This window comes from Hyperoodon ampullatus, assembly GCF_949752795.1.
Source record: "Hyperoodon ampullatus genome assembly, chromosome: 2".
Taxonomy (NCBI): Eukaryota; Metazoa; Chordata; class Mammalia; order Artiodactyla; family Ziphiidae; genus Hyperoodon; species Hyperoodon ampullatus.
Genome location: NC_136915.1, coordinates 165630123 through 165650752, shown reverse-complemented (window position 1 = coordinate 165650752; position 20630 = coordinate 165630123). Strand labels below are relative to the sequence as shown.

At 45.7% G+C, this 20630-nt stretch overlaps 1 protein-coding gene across 1 annotated transcript in view; it reads right to left on the bottom strand.

Moving 5' to 3' along the window:
• Positions 1-637: 637 nt before the first annotated feature.
• TNR (tenascin R) overlaps positions 638-20630 on the bottom strand; it is a gene marked incomplete at both ends in the record, with an annotated part of 78414 nt that continues 58421 nt past the window's right edge. The window contains 5 exons of the mRNA XM_079697277.1: positions 638-757; positions 1672-1835; positions 6786-6947; positions 11553-11649; positions 13075-13226. Of these exons, the coding sequence (XP_079553403.1) occupies positions 638-757; positions 1672-1835; positions 6786-6947; positions 11553-11649; positions 13075-13226 (695 nt within the window). The remainder of the gene's footprint in view (positions 758-1671; positions 1836-6785; positions 6948-11552; positions 11650-13074; positions 13227-20630) is intronic.

Here is a 20630-nt window from a genome sequence, read left to right as displayed (position 1 = left end):
AAGGGTTAGGATGGAAGTGGGCAAAGGATGGGTTGGCTGGAAAAGAGGCCACTACTCTTGAAAGGTGACAGAGGACACTTGGCTGGTAAGAGTAAGAGTGTCCGATGAGAATCTTTGGCCCGTTAGAAAGGCCTTGGGTTGTTGGGATGGGGTGAGGTTCATCTGTTTCCGTTTAAGGGGACTTGCTGGCAAAGCTTTCTTGCTGAGACCTCTTCTCTGGGCTGGGGTGAGAACCTGGCCATCCAAGGCAGTGACCAGAGCACAATACCTGGAAGTGAAGGGCATCTCAGAAGGAGGGCAGGAAAGAAGGCACGTGCCTGTCACTGTCACAGAGTCTGACTCCAGGATTTGCCTTTGAATTGGTCTTTTAAGAAAACGTCTCACTTTTCCTCCTTGGTGGGAAAAGAGGGGTAGGTTAAGGATGACTGGGTAGGAGGGAGCATGGAGATAGAGGGTCAGGCCCGGGGGCAGCAGAAACCATGAGCTGCTGATTCTCAGCTGATTCCTGCTACATCCTGCTTCCTTCAAACGCTCTTAATATGTTGCAAAGCATTACTATGTCCCCCACCCCTTGTTTCATATTATAAAATACAAACAAATGACAGAAAAGGTCAGTTGGCTCGCAGCCGCCCACTGCTTAGAACTGCAAGGACCGCCGTTTCCTCCCCGCCATGAGACGGTGGCTGTAGGGGCGCATCTTCATTTCCACGAAGGGGATGGAGAACTCGTGGCCTTTCCAATGGTACCAGTTGATTCCCTGGGAAGGAGAAAGATAAGCATGTCAGATCACCCCTACCCCCTCAACGGAACTGCCAGCTTGAAAAGATAGGGGATGATGAGAGTGGAGAATCCAAGATGTGCATTTAGTCATTTTCCATTAACATGAAGCTTGAGGCTGAGTTCCCAAAAAGGGCAAAAGAGCAGAGATTTTTTTCTAGCTTTTCTCTTTAGACATTGCCAGTGGCCTGGGTCTATAATGGGAATGAGTTGCAGGTCATTCCTTATTGCTGGCTTTCTGGTTTTGGCTTTCAGGATTTGCACACACCAGTAACTAGTGTTGAATTTCAAGTTCCCAACAGTATAGAAGCATTTTGAAGAGCATAACTGTGTTTGACTGCTCACTCCTGATGGGAGAGTCAGGTGGTTTCCACCTATCAGGTGACCAACCATCTTGGTTTGCCCAGGACTAAGGGGTGCCCTGGCTGCTAGCCTTTCAGTGCTAAAATTGGAGAGGTCCTAGTTGGCCCACTTGTGGTCTCTAATGGGGAAAGACAGTCCCGTTTACACTGCTATTTCTGATCTCTCCCTTCCTAGGACACTTCTTTGGATGAAGCTGAGCCTCTGAAGCTGTCCCTGAACTTGATGAGCTTTCCATGGGATATGCTGGATGAGGAAATGAAATGGGACTTGACTGGTTGTCAAAGGCTTCTCTGGGTGAGTTCCAGCTCCTGAGTCCAGGTGCCTCCCTTTTCTTCCTCTGGCTTCGACTCTGTCCTGCTCTTATCCCAGTGTCTGCATTACTTTCCTCTTTATGAGAGTCCTTTCTCAACACTCTGAGTGTATCTTTTTAAAAGGGAAATATAAGACCCACCTGTGTACTTAGAACATAAAGCCAAGGGACGTGGGCTGCACGGCTCTGGGTCATTCATGCAGCGGCAGAGCTTCACCCACCTGGCTGTGCCTGGACTCCCCGTATTTCCCATTGAGGTTGGTCCGGTGGCAGTTCTTATACCACCAAGCCCCCTTGTATGACATGGCACAGTTGGTAACTGCAACATCATTGTCTCTGTCCTCTGTGGAGAAAGGGCGGCCCTGATGATAGCTGAGGGAGTCCCCTGGAAAAAAGACACATTCATGAGGCCGTCCAACCTGTTGTTCTTTTGTCAGGATGTTCTGGACATTTGACCCATGCCCAACAAACCTGGCATCCGCTTAAGAGACCTTCCACTCACCTCTCTGTTCCTGTCTGGCTCCTCATCCTGGCTGTACTGAGCTCTTACTCCACCTACCCCTTGGGTCCACTACTTCCGTGCTGCTCTCCCCAGCTCATTACAGTAAGTCCCCTACATATAAACCTTCAAGTTGCAAACTTTCAAAGATGCGAACCTGTGTTTGTACGTCCAATCACGTAAGTTAGTTCACATGTCTGGCGTACATTGTCATGCGCGTGCATCCTCTCTAAGTAGTTGTGCTTTTGTGTACTTTGTACTGTATAGAGTACGGTAGTACAGTATCTTTATTTCTTGCGTGTTCACTCGATGCCAGCCCCTGTATGCCAGCTGTTGTACTGTACTACTGTACTTTTCAAGGTACTGTACTATAAAATTAAAAATGTTTATTTTTGTGTGTGTGTGTGTTTTTTTAAATTATTTATTTATTTATTTATTTTTATTTATTTATGGCTGTGTTGGGTCTTCGTTTCTGTGCGAGGGCTTTCTCTAGTTGTGGCAAGTGGGGGCCACTCCTCATCGCGGTGCGCGGGCCTCTCACTATCGCGGCCTCTCTTGTTGCGGAGCACAGGCTCCAGACGCGCAGGCTCAGTAATTGTGGCTCACGGGGCCAGCTGCTCCGTGGCATGTGGGATCTTCCCAGACCAGGACTCGAACCCGTGTGCCCTGCATTGGCAGGCGGACTCTCAACCACTGCGCCACCAGGGAAGCCCCATGTGTGTTTGTTTTTTATGTATTATTTGTGTGAAAAGTATTATAAACCTGTTATAGTGCAGTACTATATAGCCGATTGTGTTAGTTGGGTACCTAGGCTAACTTTGTTGGACTTAACGAACAAATGGGAGTTACGAATGCGTTCTCGGAATGGAACTCGTTTGTCTGTAGTGGACTTACTGTGCCTCATTGCCCTGGCCTTCTGCTCAGAACTCTGTCCACTCAGCTCCACCTCACCATCCCTGTCTATTTCTTTCAGGCCAGCACTGGGACACAGACATTCACGGCTCCTTTTGTCTCAGAGGAGACAGTGATAAGCCATGGTGACCTGGGCCAGTCCGGGTCACCACCGTACAGCCTGGCTTTCTCCATGGTTCATCAGGCCCAGTCAGCTTACACCCAGTATCTCCCTGTTCAGAACTTGGGGCCACATGTGAAGAGGGACATTAGCTAACTAGAGTTCCTGTCCATAGGAAACAGGATGATAAGAAAATCCTAACCATGTCAGAGGAGAAGTGGTTGGGGAAACCAGGGCTGTATCTTGGGGAAGAGCAGGCTTGAAGGGGGAGACAGTGTCCATTATCACTGACTCCAAATATTTGATGGACTATTGAGTAAACAAACAATCCCCCCCCAAAACAAAAACTCTTTGGGAAAGTATGAGGGTCAGTAGGTAGAGACTGCAAGGTGGCATATTTGGGCTAAATATATGAGGAGGAATTAGCTAAATATTAGAGCTGTTTATAAATGGTATATACTATTTGGAGATATGGAGAGATCTCTATTCTTAGAGGCTGGGTGTTCTCTTGTTGGGATGTTATGCAGGGGACTCATATGAATTGAGTATTTGAGGTGAGGTATCAAACCGTAATTAATTTATACCTATAGGCCAAACTTTTGACAGGATTTGTGGTTAGAAATGTTGTGAAGGGGCTCACACTACTGAATGAGTGTTGTCTTAGATGCTTCTGAGGTCACTTTAAGCCAGGATAGGTCATAGTTCTGATCCTGTGGCTTCCGAGTCCACACTCACAGTGGCCACTCAATGCCTCCAAGTGCTTCTGGCCACAGCTTAACTCTTAAGAAGATGATCTTTGTTTTATGGGGAAGACTGATTCCTTCAGGCCAGTTGGGTCCCTAAGTCCATATGTCATTATTTCTATCCCATCTTTTTCATTTCCCCCTCCTGTCTCTAAAAAACCAGGTTTTGTGTCCACCCAGAGCTAATCCCACTACTTGTAACTCATTCTTTCCCATGTCTTCCAGGTCCTGGAGAAGGCAGAAAAGATTTCTTATTTTTTCCTTTTTTCATATATATATATATATATATATATTAGGGTTTGCATCTCCTCTCACCCTAACTCATACTCATATCCTTTGTCTTAAAAAATCTTGAATTAATCCTACTCTCTAAAGACCCTTTCTTTACCATCAATTCCCTATGTTGTCTCTACCCACGTTCCTACCTTCTCATCTCCTGCTTGTCTCCCTGTAATCTAGAAGCTGACCTCATTACTCCCTTGGAACAGTTCTCTCCCACTTCCACTCTGATGTTGCTTTCTGCTTTCTCAGATATGATCCTGAAGTTGGTCTTTGTCCCCTTCCCAAATCTGGCTCCCCCTCCCATTTCTGCTTCGTATATCCACCTCATATATTCAGTACACTATCTAAGTCTTGGTTTTTCTCTCTCAAACTGCTGTTCAGATTTGTACTTTTCTCTTAATTTCTCACATCAGTCAGGTCTCCTATAATCTCCTACCAGGATTAATGCAGCAGCTCCTGCGGGTCTCTGTTCTTTACTCAGATTTACTTTATGCTACTTATGGCTGTCACTTTGATCTTCCTAAAACCCCACATCCATTGTGTCACTCAGGACCCACCGTGGCTCCCCACTGCCCACCATATTACGACAGAACTCCTCTGCCCGCTCTGTTTTAAGGCTCTTCAGGGCCTGGCTCCACCCACTTTCTTTTTATTCTTTCTGAACTCACACCCTGTCCTGGACAGCCAGGCGCTTTGCACTTTCCCTCCCTCCATGGTAACTGCTCCTTTTGTGATTTTTCTCCCAGGATTTTCCTTCCCTGGAATGTTTCCTTTACCATCAGGATCCTGGTCAAACGCCACTGCCTTCATGAAGCCTTTTTCAACCACCCAGAACCCCCTTCTCTGAATGCCCGGTCAACTGGGGGTGAGTACCATTCATTTTGTGGTGAGTTGCTTCTTAATGGTCTGTTTTCATAAATGGATGTTTAGTTCTTGCAGAGGTCATGTCTCATGCTTCTTTTGAGTCCTCACAATTCACACAATGAACTTTTAGGGGTTGCTCAACAACCTTTTATTGATAACTTGACTTGGAATTTTCAGTTCTAATCCAATTAGAGTCCTGGTCAGAGACTTGGATTTTTGTAGCCTTGAGAACAATGGAGATGGGAGAAGGGGCTGAACTTGGAATTGGAGGCCATGGGGATGGATTGTTGCCAGAAGGGCCAGTAAAAATGAGCAACATATAAGATAAAGGCCAGGGAACTTGGGCAATAGTAAATGCCAGAGAGAGGATGGGCTTTTCCTCCCTGGAGACCTTCCAACCTGGAAAGAACAACCATTGTGTGAAGTTGCCCAGAGAAGGGGGCAGCCTACATAAGCCTAGTTTCTCATCTTTTGAAGAAGATGAACTGAATATATGACATAAGAGGTCAGACTGCAATTAATTTATGATGATTGGCCAAATTGTTGGCGGGACTTGCCTCTGAGACATGACAGTAGAATGCAGTCCAACAGTTATGACCTCCATGGGGCCCGGTAGCGAGATAGAGCTGCAACACAGGCTGCAGCAGCTGGGCCCAAGTTAGACAGGTAAGAGCATAGGCCTGGAGCAGGTGAGGTGGAGGGAGGGAGGGAGGCCATGTAAGGAAGTGGGAGGGCTTGCTTCTCTTTCTGTGGGAGAAATAAGAACTGCTTTTCTGCAGGCACGATTCTAATCTTAGGGAGTGGTTGGTATCAGGTTATTTTTGCAATGATTTAGTCTGATATTTTGTTTAATACACTCCATTTCAATGGCTATTTTATGCCCAAAGTGTGGTAAGTTGGATCTTTTGTTGGGGCACTTCGGGCAGGTCTGATGGCCATTGGGAATGATCTCCCATATGAAAAACAACAAGGGAAAGTGTGTCTTCTCTTTGGAGTAACAGTACCTGGCTGAGCAGAGAAATAACTGAGCAGATGCAGTCGTTGAAGAGGCAACACTTGGATGATCTTCTTAATTCCAAGAGTTATAAAAATGTTGCTAAATTTATATCTTAACATTTAGCCTATAATTGGAGTTAATGAAAGGACCAATAACTCCATGTACCAAATAGTGGAATATTTGGCAAAACAGGTTTTAGGAACTGTGCTATAAGAGAACCCTGGAAATAGATTGGCAAAGCCTAAGAAGCAGACTGGATATTATGTTCTGATAAAACTATTAATGCAACAGAGCTTATAGAGATGGGTTTGGTCTACTTCGTGGAAGTGCCATAAAAATCTGTACAGAAAACGTGACCATGTATGGGGTTCTCGTGGAGGAATGAAAAGGAATGTGGCCCATGGGGAACATTTAGGAGCTGTTGTGTGTTCCCTGATGGAGGTGTTATGGTGACTGCTGATGGAGGGGAGTAGAACTCAGAATGGGGGGACCTGTCTTAGTTTTATTAGTTCAAAGATGGTTTTCCTAGATGTCATTACAGGGGAGATTTCTACCAGACAATAGACGATTATGCTGTCACTGGATAAGAGCCTATATTGATTAATCTAGACAAGAAAAATAATCCTTCACCCTCACATTGTACTCTTTTTGGTTAACTTTAAAAGCACTTTCGCTCTATTTATCACATTTTTTTTCCTGACTGCTCTGTGAACTAGGACAGGCATCATTATTAAGATTTTCCAGATGAGGAAACTGAAGTCCTGAGAAATTGATTTCAGGTCACCTGAGTGGTGAGGGGCAGCGTGGACCAGAGGCAGTGCGCCAGCCCTCTGCCCTCCTCCTTGGCTAGCGGGGAATTCTGCAGCTCAGGCCTAGAACGTGGGGCCCGGTCCTGCTGCACGCCCACTGTTCTCGGGGGCTGCTCGGGGCCAAGGTACCTGCGGTGCCGTTGTAGCCTCCTATGCGGAGTTTGTACAGGCTTCTGCTGCCCTCGACCGAGAACTTGTCGTAGTAGGCGAAGGCGGCGTCCTGGCCGTCACGCATGTCCACGCGCAGCTCGTAGCGGCCCTGGGACGTGATCCAATGTATGTTGTCCAGCCCTGTGGAGAAGAGCAGAGAACGCAGTCAGCCTGGCCTCAGTGGCTTTGGAAATGGGAAGCAAGATGTGACTGTGGCCTCAAAACAGATGTTCTGGGAAAGAGGAGGGGTACTGGGGTTGCTTTTGCCTTCAGTCCTTCCCAGGTTGTTATCAAACAGACCCTACCAGACTGAATTTCCTCCTGCAAAAAGACCAGACCAGTTCTGCTGATGAGTTCCCACCGCAGGTCAGCTCAGGGGTCCTACCATCTAGTCATGACCCAGTACCGGACAAGCCCCTGAGCCTCAGGATTCCGGGTCCTGTCCCCCGCCACCTCCCACTCCAAACCATGATGTTAGTTGAAGATGACAAGAGGCATCACATGGGTGTGAATTCTTTGGTGTGAGTGATAGGAAGCAAGAAGTAGAAACACTGATCAGAGTAATTCACAGTAGGCCCTCGGGGTCCAGGATGTCCTACCATCTCCTAGGAGCCTGGGAGGGGGTTCCGTCCACCCTTAATTATACTGCCCCTTGTTCTCTCAGCCTCCAGCCCTCCTGAGGCTCCCATAACTGGGTCAGAGAATATTGTCACCTGTCTCCTAACTCCAGTTCTTTTCTCTCTAATCTACTTGCTATATCTTGCACTGCTATGTCTTCACTCGTCTTTCTGGGCAGTTACGCTCCCTTACCCACTCTCTCCTTGGCCTCTAAGCTTCCCAGGCCTTGGTCTAATAGATCCTTGTAAGGTGCAGACCCCGTGAGTCCAGAGTTAGGCAGAGCCCAGCTCTTCCTTGGTGATATTTTCTCATATGTATTTTCTTATCTCTCTGCCCTGGATGGCTGTGCTCTGGGACTTTCTGATTTTGACTACCTGCCCAGACTTTGAACCACTCCCCTTGCATTGCTGGTGATCTTTGAGTCCTCCTGATTTCTACCTGCTTACTGAACTGGGGTCCTCTTGCTTTACGGTGACATTTGATATCTATCAGAGTACACCATGACTTAGAATAAAAAAAATTGCAGAGATGGAAGGGAATCTAGAGATTACTTAGGCTAGTCTCTTTGTGTTGTGGAAAAAGGAGGCTGAAGTCCAGAGAAGTGAAGTGACTGGCTGAGGGTCACCTCGATCTTTCTGTTTCCCTATCCTGTTTGAGAGTTCAAGCTTTATGTTAGTTATATGTTGAAAGCTGTTTGCTGTTTGCTGTGTGCCAGGTTGCTGTTACCCTAGGCTTGTGCTTGTGTGGATATGGCGGATCCTGGCGGTGCCCTGCCCGGATGCCCTTTATTTTTTATTTTGTACTGTTTTTATTTTGAAGGAGGGAGATGTTACAGCATGTTTTCTAGTATAAGATGTATAGGGGAAAATTCAATGAAGTAGAGAGAAGAGAGAATTGTCAGAGGGGGAAAAATGGTCCTTCAAAGGCACGTTGAAATAGGAGCCAACACACATCTGCAGAATTTGGTTAGATCACAGTCCAGATGCCCTTTAATTGGACAGTGGACATAGCCCCCAGCTGCTAACAACTCACAGCTGCCTCCTTCTTGGATCATTGCCCTTGACCGAACAGGAGTTGCTCTACTCTGGAAGTTACCTGCTCCCTCCCCCACGTCTTGGGGCAGACCTCCATCAATACCTGATGTGGAGGTACCAAATCCCAGCCCCCTTGTCCCATTGCGGACTAATCTGAGGAGCAACTCATGCTCCAGAGCTTGCCTGAGGATCAGACTGAAGCTAATCTCCCACCAAGATCACACATTTCCCCCCCTGCTCTATGCTATTTCCCTCATTCCCCTTCTGAGAGTGCTCCCCTGATAAATCACCTGAACAAGAATCCCTGTCTCAGGTTTTGCTTCTAGGGAACCCAACTTACAACATAAACCATGGGTCAGAGTGTTACCCCTAACCTGAGTATTGTCACCGAACTACACATCACCAGGCCGTGCTTCTATTTAAGAGCCCTCCCCGGCTCCCTATTACTTATGGCATTGATTCAAACCTTCTCTTCCCCACTTTAGGTACCACAACATGCCTTTGTTCAATGCACCTTACCTCATTTTCTTCTTTCCCTGAGCTGCATCTTTGCTCTGGTTGGATGGTTTTTCCATTGTCCTGTTTGCACATGTCAAAAGGATCCCTGCCTTCCCTCTTTTCTTGTGTGCTTCCCTCCTGCATTCTTCTTACTCATCCCTCAATGCCTTCTCCAGGAAACTGACTCTTCTTTCTCTGAATATCTGCAGCCTTCTTGTCAGTAGCTCATAGATTAGAACAGTGTTTCCCAATGTGGGAGGGCATCTCTGATGATATGAGAAGTATTTGGGGAATAAGGACTAAATAACTTTGAACATGTAGGGAGAAAGATATTTCCAAATTCTCTCTTTTTCTTAATAGATTAAGGGGAAACCATAATCCTGATCCTAACGGTAACTCTCAGTTTGGATCTTGTACTTTGTGGTTTATACCCAACACTTTCTAATCTCCATTTTTAGTACCACCAATACAGCAACAACTGACATTTAATAATATATATACTGTTTTCTTTTCATTGAATTTATTTTTGAGACTCCCTTTTATTTATGGCACATGATGACTACTAGCTTTCCATTTTTGACGCTGCTGTAAAGTTTCTTTCACAAAACAGTAGATTTCTTTAAAAAAACAAGCGCGATATAGAAAATTCAAGTGCGTGATAGTTCAGATATTTCCCAGATATGGTAAAAATTGTGAACATGGTGTACGGTAGCTGAGGTTTGGGAAACATGAACACTGTCTGCTATGGATGCATTGATTCCTGTGCTTTATACTTATCTCCCAAACTGTTTGTAAATTCTTAGACGGTAAGGATATTTTCCTATTTACTTGACTTCTCTTTCAATGTTTTTATGTGATTTTTACCTTATATTTTTTATTATGTTCAACAGCAAATACAGATCTGGGCATCTAATAGGCACTCAATAAATTCTTATCAATTGATTGATTGATTGATTGATTGATTGTTATCTACACTTTAGGTACCTACTATGCCCAGCCACTGTGATAGATAATGAGGTTAAAAATGAATATGGTTTGGTCCCAGCCCTGAAAGAAGTTTACATAGTATAGTCAAGAGAGACAGAAAGGAAAATGGACACTGACTTGGACCACAGAAGAGAAAGTAGCTAATTCTCCCACAGGCAAAGGGTGAGAAAAATGGGTAGGATAGGTCCTATGGAGGAAGAAGAGGTTAGCTGGGCCTTTGAATATGCACAGAGCACAGCAAGGTGTATGGGGGAGGGGGAGAGTTGGATGGCAGAGCGTTCCTTGCAGAGGAAACATTAGTGATTGTAAGGGTTTGGCGTTTGGGGTGGGGAGGGATAAACTGGGAGTTTGGGATTAACAGATACACACTACTATATATAAATAGATAAACAACAGGACTTACTTATAGCACAGGGAACTATATTCAATATCTTGTAATAACCTATAATGGAAAAGAATCTTAAAAAGTATGTGTGTGTGTGTGTATATATATATACATATATATATATATATATATGTATATATGTATATATATATGTAAAACTGAGTCACTTTGCTCTACACCTGAAACATTGTAAATCAACTATACTTCTATAAAAAAAGGGCTTGGGGTCTGGTGTTGGTTGGGGGGTGCAGGGAAGAGGAGCAGTGCTCTTGGTGGTGGGGCACAGGCCCAAGACGAGGGCCTTGTACCACAGCCAAGGTGTTTAGTCTTCACGTGCTGGTGATGGGGAGTGGCTTAAAAGCTCTACATATGGGGTTAGCCGTTGCTCAGATTTTGGCGTGAGGGAGATGATTCTCCTGGCCATGTGGACAATAGGTGGTCCAGGAGGCAGGAAGGCCAGTGAGGGGTTGTTATATGAGCGTCCAGGAGAAAGATGTTGAGGCTAAGCAGGATAGTGACAGGGGAGAGAGAGAGGAGGCCACGAATACAGAACACAATTATCCACCTTTCCCCTGTCTCCCTTTATAATCACTGTGAAAATCCAACCAAGAGGGAGATGCAGGGAAAAATAAATTGACTGCTCTCTAGGATTGGCTCCACTGCCATCTGCCTGGGTCATGTGTGTGTTTACCTTCTCACACCAGTTCAGTTCTCAATCTACACCTCCTGCTTATATCAGACCTCTAGGAAATTGCCGGTCACCTCTAATGTCATTTTCATTTTTTCCCTTCCCATCCCAAGTCAGTAATAACATTCTTCCAAGGACCTAGAGCCGAGTGACTGCCTCATTTCTCTTCTGACCTGCAGGCTGGCTGGCTGGTGCCTGGCTTCTGAGAGATGACCAGCCATCCTGTTGCTCCCTTTGCCCCCTCCCCTCCCAGGCAGCTCTCTCCCTTTGTAAAAGTTGCCTCATGTCAAGACCCATCAGCATAAGAGACTATTAATGAGGATGGGAAGAGACGGAGCAAAGAGGAAAACACCGCAACAAGATAGAAGCAGATCAATAGTGGAGCCTAACAGAGCAAGAGGTACTGAAAGCAATTCACGAGCTGTCGGCTTCTCAAGGGACACAGGGTTTCTGATAATCCCAGATGGACACAGAAAGGAGAAAGATGGACAGAGAGCCGGAGCTGCATTCCAAGGGAAACAAAAAGGAGGCGTTACCCAGCCAAAACTCATCCTCCAGGTTCCCGAAGCCAACGCGGTACTCAGCCCATTTCCGGAAAAACTCAGTTTGGCCATTCTGCCGCCTCTGGAATACCTGTGAAGAGAAAGAGGGGAAATGAAGAAAATGCTAAGGAGAATAAACTCTAACGAGTAAAACTGCTATAACTGGGTTTTATATCTGCAGTGACAAAGATTCTCAGATAAGCCACCACTGCAGTACGGAGCTTGGTATTTGCACAGCAGTCGTAGGAGATGCTCAGAGCCCTTCTCTGATGCGCAGGGGCGCTTGATGAATAGGCCAGGGTGTAATGTTGACACTTATTTGCACCCCTGCAATGTAGAAAGTATATGAAGCCCCCAACTAGTCAAGGGAAATAGGCTTGGCTCTCAAATTAATCTTTTTGCACCACAGAATGCAGTAGAAAGCATTTCTCACCAAAAGAATGGGACCAACTTCAGATCAGCTAGGAACTGTCATCATCCTATTTCAGGCAAAGCAATTGCATATCATTCACTTTCCGAGCTGTTTAAGTGCTAATTTCATTTACCTTCCAATACATCAGCCTCGACTTCAATTTCCAATTATGCTTTAAGAAGAAGGCACACATATGTCAGAAACATAAAAGAAAATGTTTCCCAAGAGTGGCTGTTACGAGCACAGCCACCATGTAACTCCATTCAACAGCTATCCATTTTGCACTGTGAAAAATCCAGCGCTGTGTGTTAGTGCTAGAGGAGGGATCCGCAGGAGGAGGGTGGGTGGAGGGGCTGGGTTTCCGTCTGCCCTGACTGAGCTAATGCTGCTCTGCTTTCAGGCCAGGCTGCCGGAACTCGCCCACCTGCGTAGTGGCCTGTACTGATGTGTGAGGCCATTCGCCAGGCTGTCCTTCCTCTTCTCTCTGTACTGCCCTATCAGACATGGGAGGAGGGTGGCGACAGGAAATGGTGTCTCTCTTTTCCCCACCACTTCTCCTCCCTGAAGGCTATGACAGCTCTGGGGAAGAACCAGCGAGGCCAGGGAAGGATGGGGACAGGGGTGGCCTTTGTAACTAGAGGGGGCTATCCGGGTTCTGCCCCTCATCTGCCATATGCAATTCTCCAATAGAAAGATCCTAATCATCTCCCCATAGAGACTCACCTCTTCCTGCAGGGGACTCATCTCCTCTATTTCTTTATTATTTCCGCAGTCTTCATCAGGCAAGACCCTTGGGCCTCTCTGAGCCACTACTCCCTTTCCCTCCTGCATGAACTATCCCCACAGAAGGAGCAGTTTTCCTGGGGCTCCCTCACTGGGCTGGGCCACTGCAGCCTCGATATTCTTATTCCTTCCTCTGCCTCACCAAACCTATGGGCTGCTGAGCAAGGCCCTGAGGTCAATGCAAAGCCCCAGGTTGGGCATGAGGGGAGTGGGTGAAAGGATGGCCAGAGGATGGTGAAGTGTGGATGGATGGGTGCTGAGCCAGGTGGACTGAAGCATCAACGATGCTGGTGGGCATGGAGAACAGCCGCAGGTACTCACAATCCAGCCACCCCCGTCGGTCGTCATATCGCAGTACACCTGTAACTTCCGGCTTAGCTCTCCGTTGAGGAAGATGGTGTAAACCCCGCTCAGAGTGTCTCCATTCATCAAATGCTGGGCACAGTCTTGAGGATGAGGGAAGACCCGGCCCCCTGCACAAGAAAAGAGGCAATTTCCGGAAAGGGTCCTTCCTCCCACTATGCATAAGAGCCCCTTGGATCAGAGAACAGTTTAGAAGGTCTCACGGTACTTCATCAAGAGCTGTAAGGAATCCTCACTGAATCTGTGTATGAATCTTGCATTCCCTCTTTTCAACTGATGTTGGATTTATCAGACAGTACACAGTTTTACGGGATCTGAGGACCAAAGAGCTGTGTTCACTGTGTGGCTCCCCCGTTCACCTACTTGTTTAGCTTAGACAAATAGCCTGACTTCCTGGCATCATCTTTTTTATCAGAAAGATGGGGATAATAAAAAAAGTCCTCCACCAAGGGTGAAGGTATGTTAATGTACCTAGTAATTGGTTACTTAGGCGATGATTACAGAAGCATGGAGCACAATAAAACACTGCAGAGTCCACCCTTCAAAAGAACAAGAGGGGGCTTCCCTGGTGGCGCAGTGGTTGAGAGTCCGCCTGCCGATGCAGGGAACACGGGTTCGTTCCCCTGTCTGGGAAGATCCCACATTCCGCAGAGCGGCTGGGCCCATGAGCCATGGCCGCTGAGCCTGCGCGTCCGGAGCTTGTGCTCCGCAACGGGAGAGGCCACAACAGTGAGAGGCCCGCGTACCGCAAAAAAACCCCAAAAACAAAACAAAACAAAACAAACAAAAAAAAAGAACAAGAGGGATAAAGCACAGCTGTCCCCCGTCTTCACAGCAGCCAGTAAGGAATGCCCAAACAAGCTTAGCGTTAGCAAGAAGATGGATATCTATTCCTCCTGCAAAATAATCTCCTGATTGCACTTAATCAAATGGCCAGTGTTTTACAGTTCAGTTTAAGCTTAAGGAGAGGGCAGAGGAAATAAATTGCTGCTCATCTTTCAGAGAGAACAGCCCTATTTGTAGAACAATATCTAATTAGCTGAAAGAAAAGCTTAAATCATGTGTCTTGAGGAGCTTAGCTTCAGGGCAGATTTTAATGTTTAACAGGCAAGCCAGAAAGCAGAGGTCCCATAGGAGGAGCTGTACTGGGCTGCAGGAGCTGATGGAGCAAGTTAAAGGCAGAGCTTGGCACGGGAGGAAAAGTGGTTTGGGTGTTCTGTAAATACATGACCTCTGGGTCAATGGAAAGTGTGGTGCAGTTGATGTGGTTCTGCATCCTTGGAGGGTAGCAGAGCTAGGAAGAGAGGTGGGGTAGGGACTTCATGAGACCTACAGTGCCTCCTAGTGGCAGAACTCATGCACTGCAGGTGTGACAGAGGGGCCCCTTGGAGTCAGCCGGTGGGCCAGAGCAAGTGGCAGCATAATGCCACACAAGGGAGGTAACATAGCAACCTCACTGAAGCATCCTGTTAGGGGTTCGGTAGACTTTAAAAGGCCCCTCTCGGAGATGTGTTAACTCCTCTTGCACAAGGACTGTCCAGCTTGCTTCCACACCATGGTCAAGGGTCGCTCGCATTTAAGGTAGTTTAGAACAAGGCACCGCCTGCTTCAGGCATACACCAGGGAATAACAATATATTCCTATAGAACTAGTATTTTACCAAGTGTGCTTTTACTTCCATTTAATTCTTGCAAGAAACGCAAGAGGAAGGCAGATTGTTATAGATTGAAGTCTTACTTTACAGGGAAGGAAACTGTACTCAGAAAGATCGCATGACTTCCTCCATTCACTTGAACTCAAGTTTTCAGACCCCGAGTCAAGTGCTCCTTGAACTCTACTAAAGCAGGGGATATAACATATGATACCGTTTACTGGATCTATATCTGTCCAGATAGCAAATGATTAACTAAAATCTATATTTATCTTATAAGCATATAAAGCCCCAGAGGTTAAAGTTACCTCAAAAAGTTCTATGTTCACATTAAATATCTTAACCCTCTCAAAACGTATTTCCTTAATAGCTGCAGAAAAGCTCTTAACTTTCATCTCCAGCCTGTCCTAGATCTCGGTAGAGTTCCTGATCCCACCTGTTCCTAGAGGGTCCAATTATGTTTCAGGGGTAGGTGTGGGTGAGTGCCTTCTCTCTCCCTGTTGCTTTGGGAGCACAGTGATTATTTCCTGGCTTCCAGGCCATTCTCTAGTGGATCTTTGAAGCAACCATCCTGTCTGCCTTCCTTTCTCCCCTCTTTTCTCACTGCCTGAGTTTCTCATTTTAGATCAATACAAAACATGCTTGGTCTTCAGCTCACTCCTACCTTATGCGCTAATAGCCCTTTCTCCTGAATCAACTCAGCGCCTTAAAGGGGCCAGAACCCCAAATTTCTTCCCAACGTCCAACATGTCCCCCACAGAACATCTTCTCCCAAACCTCAAAACGACAACCTCATCCAAATACACGTACAAAACCAAATGAAACTTTAGAACAGACAAATCAATAACCTTATACAGGCTTCTTCACATTGATAAGATCAATTATTTAATTTTTCTATTACAGATACTTTCAAAAGGCTCAAACATGTTAGTTGCTTTAAAGGTAGAACTACCAAAAACAAATATAGGAAAATGAGATGGTTTGCTCTGGAGGAGAGAAGTTTTTAAATATCTGAACGGTGGTCATATGCCATGTGTAAAATAGGTAGCCAGTGGGAACCTGCTGTATAGTGCAGGGAGCTCAGCTCTGTGCTCCGTGGTGACCGAGATGGGTGGGATGGGGGAGGGTGGGAGGTCCAAGAGGGAGGGGATATATGTACACACATAGCTGATTCACTTCACTGTACAGCAGAAACTAACACAACATTGTAAAGCAACTTGTACACATATAGCTGATTCACTTCACTGTACAGCAGAAACTAACACAACATTGTAAAGCAACTTGTACACATATAGCTGATTCACTTCACTGTACAGCAGAAACTAACACAACATTGTAAAGCAACTGTACCTGAATAAAAAACATTTTTTTTTTTAAACAGGGATCCATTTTTATAAAGTCAGGAAACGGGAATAAAATCAACTTAAGAAAAAATTGTGAACTAAGGAGTGTCAAAAGTTCTGGTGGGGGCTTCCCTGGTGGCGCAGTGGTTGAGAGTCCACCTGCCGATGCAGGGGACACGGGTTCATGCCCCGGTCCGGGAAGATCTCATATGCCGTGGAGCGGCTAGGCCCGTGAGCCATGGCCGCTGAGCCTGCGTGTCTGGAGCCTGTGCTCCGCAACGGGAGAGGCCACAACAGTGAGAGGCCCGCGTACCACACACACAAAAAAAAGTTCTGACGGGATGAAGGTCTCAGAGTGCACCTTGGGAGAGGAGAGGGGTCGTGTTTTCTTCCTTCTGAGCCTTCACATTGGACTGGTCGGTGGAGGCACTCACCAGATGTGTGTGGGACTGATTCATAGTTGCTGGGTGTGCTTGCCTTACCTTTGACAAATGGCAAGGCCACCTGGTGGTTTAGAGATTCCACTTATCATAATTTAGTCTGTGGCATTAATGGAAAGATAATCAAAAGCATTTTTCTTATGCAGAATATCCGCAGCGGCAATATTCACATCTTGGGAACTTGGAGACGACACTTATCGTGAAACCACTCTTCTCCACCCGCCTCCGACCCTTAAGACTGTAAAAGTTTTACCTCATACCACCAATCCATGATTGGTTTTGTTTGTTCTTCTTTCCCTAGTTTCTTAGGTGTAAGGTTAGATTGTTTATTTGAGGTGTTTATTGAGGTAGGATTGTATTGCTATAACCTTCCCCTTTGAACTGCTTTTGCTGCATCCCATAAGTTTTGGATCATTGTGTTTTCATTGTCCTTTGGCTGCGTTGGGTCTTTGTTGCTGTGCGCAGGCTTCTCATTGCTGTGGCTTCTCTTGTGGCGGAGCACAGGCTCTAGGCGCACGGGCTCAGTTGTTGTGACTCACAGGCTCTAGAACACAGGCTCAGTAGTTGTGGTGCACGGGCTTAGTCTCTAGGTATGTTTTGATTTCCTCTTTGATTTCTTCAGTGGTCTCTTGGTTATTTAGTAACGTATTGTTTAGCCTCCATATGTTTGTGTTTTTTTACGTTTTTTTCCCTGTAATTTATTTCTAATCTCATAGCGTTGTGGTTGGAAAAGATCTTTGATATGATTTCAAATTTCTTAATTTTACCAAGGCTTGATTTGTGATCCAAGATGTGATCTATCCTGGAGAATGTTCCATGTGCACTTGAGACGAAAGTGTAATCTGCTGTTTTTGGATGGAATGTCCTATAAATATCAATTAAATCTATCTGGTCTATTGTGTCATTTAAGGCTTTTGTTTCCTTATTACTTTTCTGTCTGGATGATCTGTCCATTGGTGTAAGTGAGGTGTTAAAGTCCCCTACTATTATTGTGTTACTATAGATATCCTCTTTTATATGTTAGCATTTGCCTTATGTATTGAGGTGCTCCTAATTTGGGTGTACATATATATATATATTTATAATTGTTATATCTTCTTGGATTGATCCCTTGATCATTATTTAGTGTCCTTCCTTGTCTCTTGTAACAGTATTTTAAAGTCTATTTTATCTGATATGAGTATTGCTACTCCAGCTTTCTTTTGATTTCTATTTGCATGGAATATCCTTTTCCATCCCCTCACTTTCAGTCTGTATGTGTCCCTAGGTCTGAAGTGGGTCTCTTGTAGACAACATATGTATGGGTCTTGTTTTTGTATCCATTCAGCAAGCCTGTGTCTTTGGGTTGGAGCACTTAATGCATTCACATTTAAGGTAATTATCAATATGTATATTCCTATTACCATTTTCTTAATTGTTTTGGGTTTGTTTTTGTAGGTCCTTTTCTTCTCTTGTGTTTCCCACTTAGAGAAATTCCTTTAGCATTTGCTGTAGAGCTGGTTTGGTGGTGCTGAATTCTCTTAGCTTTTGCTTGTCTGTAAAGCTTTTGATTTCTCCATCAAATCTGAATGAGATCCTTGCCAGGTAGAGTAATTTTGGTTGTAGATTCTTCCCTTTCATCACTTTAAATATATTGTGCCACTCCCTTCTGTCTTGGAGAGTTTCTGCCGAGAAATCAGCTGTCAACATTATGGGAGTTCTCTTGTATGTTATTTGTCATTTTTCCCTGTTGCTTTTAATAATTTTTCTTTGTCTTTAATTTTGTTCAATTTGATTACTATGTGTCTCGGCATGTTTCTCCTTGGGTTTATCCCACCTGGGACTCTCTGTGCTTCCTGGACTTGGGTGGCTATTTCCTTTCCCATGTTAGGGAAGTTTTCAACTATAATCTCTTCAAATATTTTCTTGGGTCCTTTCTCTCTCTCTTCTCCTTCTGGAACACCTATAATGTGAATGTTGGTGCGTTTAATGTTGTCCCAGAGGTCTGTTATGCTGTCTTCACTTCTTTTCATTCTTTTTTCTTTATTTTGTTCTGCTGCAGTGAATTCCGTCAGTCTGTCTTCCAGGCCACTTATCTGTTCTTCTGCCTCAGTTATTCTGCTATTGATTCCTTCTAGTGTATCTTTCATTTCATTTATTGTATTGTTCATCTCTGTTTGTTTGTTGTTTAATTCTTCTAGGTGTTTCTTCTTTAATTCTTCTAGGTCTTTGTTAAACATTTCTTGCATCTTCTCGATCTTTGCCTCCATTCTTTTTCCGAGGTCCTGGATCATCTTCACTATTCTGAATTCATTTTCTGGAAGGCTGCCTACCTCCACTTCATTTAGTTCTTTTTTTCTGGGGTTTTGTCTTGTTCCTTCATCTAGTACATCGTCCTCTGCCTTTTCATTTTGTCTATATTTCTGTGAATGTGGTTTTCATTCCACAGACTGCAGGATTGTAGTTCTTCTTGCTTCTGCTGTCTGCCCTCTGGTGGATGAGGCTATTTAAGAGGCTTATGCAAGCTTCCTGATGGGAGGGACTGGTGATGGGTAGAGCTGGGTGTTGCTCTGGTAGACAGAGCTCAGTAAAACTTTAATCTGCTTGTCTGCTGATGGGTGGGGCTGAGTTCCCTCCCTGTTGGTTGTTTGGCCTGAGGCGACCCAGCACTGGAAGCTACAGGCTCTTTGGTGGGACTAATGGCGGACTCCAGGAGGGCTCATGCCAAGGAGTTCTTCCCAGAGCTTCTGCTGCCAGTGTCCTTGTCCCTTGATGAGCCACAGCCACCCCCTGCTTCTGCAGGAGACCCTCCAACACTAGCTGGTAGACCTGGTTCAGTCTCCTATGGGGTCACTGCTCCTTCCCCCTTGGTCCTGATGTGCACAGTACTTTGAGTATGCCCTCCAAGAGTGGAGTCTCTGTTTCCCCCAGTCCAGTCTAAGTCCTGCAAGCAAATCCCGCTAGCCTTCAAAGTCTGATTCTCTGGGAATCCTCATCCCGTTGCCGAAACCCGCGATTGGGAAGCCTGACGTGGGGCTCAGAACCTTCAATCCAGTGGGTGGACTTCTGTGGTAAAATTGTTCTCCAGTTTGTGAGTCACCCACCCAGCAGTTATGGGATTTGATTTTATTGTGATTGCACCCCTCCTACCATCTCATTGTGGCTTCTCCTTTGTCTTTAGATGTGGGGTATCTTTCGTGGTGAGTTCCAGTGTCTTCCTGTAGATGATTGTTCAGAGTTAGTTGTGGTTCCACTGCTCTCACAAGAGGGACTGAGAGCACGTCCTTCTACTCTGCCATCTTGAACTATTTTCCTGGCTTTCTTTTAATCTGTTGAACATGGCAAAGTTATTCCTCCCTCGAGTTGTAGTAATTACTCTTCTCTAGGCTTGGAATGCTTTTCTTGTGTGATTCACTCTCATCTTTCAACTCCTGGCTGAAATGTCTCAGCTCAAAGAGAGGCCTTTCCTGACCACCCTAGTTGAGGCCAGGGTCTGCGATGAGGGGAGATAGTGGCAAGTGAGTCCCAGTGCAGAGGCAGGAATTTGAATGAAGCCTGGATCAGACCCACTTGCTTATCTTGGAGAGCCTCCCAAAGAGGCAGGAGGCAATTGGGATGCCCCCTGGGGACATAGATGTTGGTGGCAGGCATTTTGGGGAGCTTGTCCTACAACAAGGACACTGGTGCTGGCAAGTGCCATTTTGGAATCCTCCTTCTAGCCTATTAGCACCAGGGGCTTGCCTACCCACCAGTGGTTTAGCACTAGCCTCATATCCCCTGGACTACACAGGTAGCCTTGCCAGAACCTGGCCCTGTCCACCATGGGCCAGCAACTGCCACATGGGTCAGGACCAGGCAGCCAACCAGGCCAGAGGCCCGTCCCACCTACGAGCATACCTACAATAGTCAGCCCTGCCACAACAGAAGGGCCCACACAGCACACATAGGGGGAACTTCTAGAGCATATAGCTCTGGTGACCAGAGAGCAGTGTGCTGCTGGGCCCCATAGGACGTCTCCTATATAAGGCTACCAATCCGAGATGGGGAAACATAACTGACTTACTTAATATGTAGAAATAAAAATAGAGAATGAGGCAAAAT